The sequence below is a fragment of the Colias philodice genome, chromosome 6, assembly GCF_061535455.1.
Source record: "Colias philodice isolate Cphi_HAF_F1 chromosome 6, ilColPhil1 Martin Lab GWU primary, whole genome shotgun sequence".
Lineage (NCBI taxonomy): Eukaryota > Metazoa > Arthropoda > Insecta > Lepidoptera > Pieridae > Colias > Colias philodice.
Window position 1 is genome coordinate 308,294 of NC_143091.1, and position 6,000 is coordinate 314,293.

A 6,000-nucleotide genomic window follows, 5' to 3' on the forward strand; every position below is an offset into this window, starting at 1 on the left:
CGAATTAGGGCATGGTGATATTAAATTTAGGCCATGCTGTGTAGAACAGACGAGTTTCACAAGATAAACTTACTTGGAACCGAGGGCGGCTTTAGTGTCGAGAACTTCGACAATATCTCCAGCTTTGACAGAGACTTCGTCATCTGCCGCCGCTGTGTAGTCACTAGACGCTACTACGACGTCGTCTACCTGTAACAAACATATAATTTTTACGTTTAACATGATTATATAAAACATATCTTATGCCGATTCCTATTAATATCGTCTTAGGGGGATGATTTTGGCATATCATCACAAAATTATGTAGCGATAGAAATGTTATTTAGTTGATTATTGAGTGTGACCTTTATGTAAGTGACTTGTGTAACAAATTACCTTTGGCGGACTTCTGCTACAACTAGACCTAGATCTCGTAGATGATCTAGACGGGTATCGTTTATAGCTCGGCGTGTTATCATATGTATTGTATCTACTTCTATTTTCCTTATCCAAATTAACGCCGCTATATCTACGTCCCCAACCGCCCATTCTCGTTATAATTTGACTGTTACTAATGTTGCAGTAGCCATTAATATTTTGTAGATCATCATCTTTTTCATCTGCGATCGGACAGCTGTACATACTGAAGCGATGTGCTATCGGTTTACTTAAGTTAAGAGCTGAAAATACGTGTAAAGGTTCGAAATGGCGTATGCCGTTTTCATCTAGAACCGAATATGCCACTTCACCCGTCAAAACGGCCCGGCTTGCTTCTCGAGGTACCACCGCTTGCAGGCCTCTCTTCATAATTAACAATGCTCCCGGACATTTTTTACGCTGAAACAGGAAGTCCTCCATAGCGAGACTATTCTCCGGTTGAAGTAAACTCAACGGGACGTCATCGGAAGTCATAAGAGGCGATTCTTCAGGTATAATCATAAGAGCAGCACTTTCTCGTACCAGTTCCCTCATTTTAGGGTCGGAGCGAGCTAATTCTGGATTTTTTTCTAATTTCAGTAGCGTGGCTTGTAAATCGGGTGTTTGTTCAGCTAATTTTCGCATCACTGTCAGTCTCTTTAGAATGTTCATGCTAGTTTCGTCACCTTCAATTTTAGATAAACTAAAATCATCATTTACTAAAGATAACAAGCTCTTTGCTACGTCACTCATGCCTAATACACGGGCAAGGCCTATGGATTGAAGTATTAATTCTCTTAAATCCTTTTTGTCAGTATTTTGAAGCATACTTTGTAGCTCGCCAGCACTTGATTCTTGTACAGCTGACACAATTGCTTTTTGTAATGATTCGGCAGCATCTTGGTCAGTTTTTACAAAAGAAATTGAATCTGTTATACAGCCCAAAATGTGTTGAAGTAAATTAGAATCACCTTTAGTAATATTTTTGAATGCCGGACCCAATACTTCGTTTTCACTTTTCAAGAAATCACTAAACTTTTCAATAATTTCTGTTTCAGTCAAGGAATGCTTAGATAATGTACTGTTAACAGCGATTTTTATCAATTCAATTTTTGGTTGTGTGGTATTTTCCAATATCTCTTCACACAGAATTCCTTTTTCATCTTCTTTTTGAAGTATATTGTACATAGCAGTGACGAAATCTTCATCGATAGATTTTCCTAGTATTGTATCAATAGATTTCAAAATGCGGTGATATTTCTCCTTCCCATTATTATCATTGATGCCTGCAAATTGTTCAGCTGTCACCAAAGCAGCCAAAACAGCAGCAGCTATTGAATTTTTAATATGTTCTTCGTGTATTTTTTCTTCAGAGGAAATATGCTCACCATCAAGCTTCTCTTGGGATCGACTTTTCTGCAGTTTGCCAGTTTTATTGAAAGTTCTTACACCATTTTTGGTTTGACATTGTTGAATTTCAGATTTTAAATGACCACTCATTTCTATTATGGACTTAATTACATCCATTAATTGATTTGCTACTGTATCTTTAAGACCAAAATCTGACACAAATTCTTTTAAAGCCTCAGCATTCTTTGTTTCATTTAATATTACATTGATTGCTGGCAATTCCGCTGGAACTTGTCTACCAATTGACATGCCAGCTTCAGAGAGTTGTCTTAACATATTTGTGTCAATAGTAAGCTCTCCTTTCGTTGATGTGGTATCGTTAGGATTTGTTTTGACTTTAAGAAGTTTTAATTCTTCTGGTGTCACTAAGAAACTTTGCACTGAAAATTCTAATCCCTCTTCTCCTTCAACAAGATCTGGTGCAACAAATTTAAGACCTTCAGGTGTTTGAACTATCTGCCCAGGCACAAATGTTACACCGTTATCATCTGTTTCAATCACTCTTCCAGGAACAAAACGAGGCCCTTCTTCTGTGTCAACTACTTGACCTGGTACAAAACGGGAACCTTCATCGGTAGATATTACTTGCCCAGGTATAAATGTAGGTCCTGCCTTTGTTTCTATTATTTGACCGGGTACAAATCGAGGTCCGTCTATAGTATGAATTGTTTGTCCAGGGACAAATTTAGGTCCATTTTTAGTATTAACGACTTGACCCGGTACAAATTTAGGGCCATCACTAGTATCAACAACTTGGCCGGGAACAAACTGCTCTCCATTTTCAGTAAAAACTATTTGTCCAGGCACAAATATGCCTTCAACCATTGTTCCAGGAACAAATCGTGATTCACCTGCTTCATTCTTAACCAAGCGTCCGGGTACTATTTTCCCATCATTTTTCGGTATTCTTGACCCGGGATAAAATTCAATACCATTTGTTGTTTGTATCATGTGTCCAAAAACATACAAAGATTCTTCTGATACTGAACAAGTCTTAATGTCGATTGGTAGACCCACAGGTGCACTATCAGAAAATTGTACGTCCTCCATCGATTTTGCAACAGAAAACTCAATATGCCCATTGGCTTGAATTATAGTTTTTCCCGGCACAAACTTTTCTCCATAATTAGTTTGCACAATTTGACCTTCAATGAACTTTGGACCGTTTATCGTATCAACAGTTGTTCCAGGTACAAATTTTAATTCAGAGTTCTCCATTTTAGTAATACCTGGTACAAAGGATATTTCTCCATTTATAGCAACTGTTTGTCCGGGAACAAATTTAAGGCCATTTGGCGTTGCTAACGTAGCTCCTGGAACAAAGTGTAACTCATCATCTTGATGTACTACCTGGCCTGGTATAAACTGCCATTCATTTTCTATTTTAGCGTTTTGTCCAGGTGTAAATACAGTATTCCCATTTTCAGAAATGGTTTGACCAGGTATGAATTGCACACCGTCGGGGGTTGAAATAGTTTGGCCAGGCACAAAAACTTCATCTGATCCCGTATTTATAACTTTTCCCGGTACAAATTTAAAACCATCTTCTGATAATACAGTTTGTCCTTCAACAAATCGATAAGTATCATCTTTATTTTTTACTGTTTGTCCACAAACAAATTGCTCACCATCTGTTGTATTCATAACTTGTCCAGCAAGGAAAATAGGTTCATTGTTGTTTTCATTTAATACAATGTGTCCTGGAACAAGACTAGCTCCTACAGGTGTATTCACACTCAGACCAGGCACAAACACTGGTCCTGCTGGTGTTTCAACAGTTTGACCTGGCACGAACACGGGACCTTGAGGTGTGTTTACGTGCTGACCAGGCACAAACTTTTTCGCTTTATTAATATCGAGAGTTAGAACGGATATCTTGGCGACTTTTTCTCTTTTTCCTTTTTTAATATTTTTCACTATATCAGGTAATTCTTCAAAAGTAGGTATCATATCCATTTTGTTCGTTTGTAACATTTTTTCTGTAACATTTGATGTGTCGATTAATCGATCTGTTGAAATTTGTTTTACTGCATTCAGAACTTCTTCCGACGGCCGCGACTTAACCGGCTTCAAGGGATTTACACAAGGAACATTGTCAAGGGGAATTGACGTTTCACCAATATTTTTATCAGCTTGAAATATTTCGGCTTCACAGTGGTAAGGGGTTATCTTCACAGGCGTAGGTAATGTGGTCACCTTTAGAGTATACTTATCACTATTATTTTTATCGATTAAATCACAGTCCCATGATTCAATTATCGGATGCACTTGATCTTTCCAATCACCACTGCACATAATAATACTAGACTTAGAGCGCATATGCTCAACATCAAAATTGTTATTCGTAAAACTTTTGAGATCATGTTTTTCATGTCGTACTTCTAATTTTGCTTTCTTTGCCAAACGATCTTGGCGCAGTTTTTCTTCTTCGATTTCTTGCACTTCAGCCAATTTTTCCTTATTTTCAAATATTTTTTTCATTGAAGATAAACCAGCCGCTCGTTTACGTTTTTTCTTTCTTTCTTCTAATTCTTCCATTTCCCTTTGTTTCAATACTTCGGCATTAGGGCCTTCTCCTTCAAACATTTCTACGTCTTCCGTAAAATCTTTAAAATCCATAGAAACACTTCGTCCTTGCTTTGTTTTAATAAGCACTGTATCCGAGTCCTTAGCAAGCATAACATCTCGAACATCACCATCACGCACAGCTGCTTCCATACGAGCCGAGAAAACCAAGCTACATCGCCTTTCATCAACTGTGTAGACATATTTCTTTTCTTCAGTCACCTGCTTCATAGATAACAATTCTATGAGAGCCTTCTGAGCATCTGTTGAGCCGTCCAAAACAGGGAATATATATCTGTAGTCTGGTAAAATTTCGTGTTTTCTGTTTCCATAGTGAATTTCAGGCGAATAATGATGCGGGCCCAGCTCTCCCGAAACATTTGTTATCTTACATTTAGTTTTACTGGATCTTGATACTAATAACACTGGAATGTAATGATGAGTAGGCAGTCCATAAGATTTTCCTGTAATCCGACAGCACCGTTTAGCATCAGCTGGTGATATTGGAGCGAGAAGAGGGAAGTAATTAGGCTTCGGCAGCCCTCTGCTCCTACCGGTTATTCGACAAAACGACATTTTGTTTATTCAGGTCCTCATATTATTTGTATTTGTTTACAAACTTGAAACCGGCTACTGTTCGACAAGATAAAACAATCGCGATTATTTGCGTTCGCGTGTAGGCGTGTGTATTGGGCGGCTGCTGAGAAGCGACTGGCGTGCGGAGACGATGCTTAAAGCTCTACGGCGCGCACGCATTGATTTGCACCTTTGCGGAGGCAGACGGTGTGCCGTATATTTGTTCCGGTTAGGGGCTATTTATAACATAAAGAGGGACGTGTATATTCACGAAGAACACGATTGCATGGAAAAACATTTAAGTGATTCAAGTATTGGTTAATATTCTATTTTGGGGGAAAGGATTGTTATGAAATAGTATCTATCCTTTAAAATGAACCATTTATTATTAGCCATTTTATATCAAATAGACTTTAATAAAAAGCGTCTTTTTTAAGTTTAATTATAAAAAAAAATATATAAAGACCAGCGTTAAAATAAAACCTTACAGCAGATTTTTCTTAACTATTAAGTTAAGAAAAATCGATTATTGTTGTCGAAATTTCGATTACGAAATTAAATATATTTTTATTGACACCTTATATTTTTTATGAAAATTTAAGAAGCATGTAAGTTAAAAGGTTTCTATATCGGTTAAGATTGAGAAGTTCAAGTTAACTGAATTTCAAAGTAAAATCTCAAGCCGAGATATTTTTCTTTGTACAACTTTAGAGGAAAATATTTCGCACGTGATGATTGTAATTTTAACAAAGGATGTGCAAAGGCGTAAATAAATAAAGTCGTAAATTATTAACATTCAGCTTCCTGGACGCATTGTCGCAGAAACGAAAAGGACATTAATGAAAAACACGAAAATTATGTTGCTTACAAAAATGTGAATTATGAATGTAATATTTTTGATATTCAAACAAAGAGGTTATAAACTGTTCGTTTGATTTAAATCTTATAATGCGAGTGCAATCAAAAAATCAACTGACACTAAAAATTAAAAAAAAAAAGTTTATTTATTCCGTTTCCTGTCTTTTCCTTTTTGCAAGTATTATAAACACAATA

General features: G+C 36.8%; 1 protein-coding gene across 4 annotated transcripts in view; it reads right to left on the minus strand.

Annotated features, from left to right (window-relative positions):
• Positions 1-5,116, minus strand: part of Obsc (Obscurin) — a 97,372-nt gene extending 92,256 nt beyond the window's left edge. For 2 of the 4 annotated variants that reach the window (XM_089695978.1, XM_089695977.1), the window contains exons 1-2: positions 376-5,116; positions 74-189 (exon numbers count right to left, since the gene is read on the minus strand). In XM_089695978.1, the coding sequence (XP_089552104.1) occupies positions 74-189; positions 376-4,947 (4,688 nt within the window). In that variant the 5' untranslated portion in view covers positions 4,948-5,116. The remainder of the gene's footprint in view (positions 1-73; positions 190-375) is intronic. The other 2 variants (XM_089695979.1, XM_089695980.1) reach the window with 2 other exon arrangements.
• Positions 5,117-6,000: the final 884 nt, after the last annotated feature.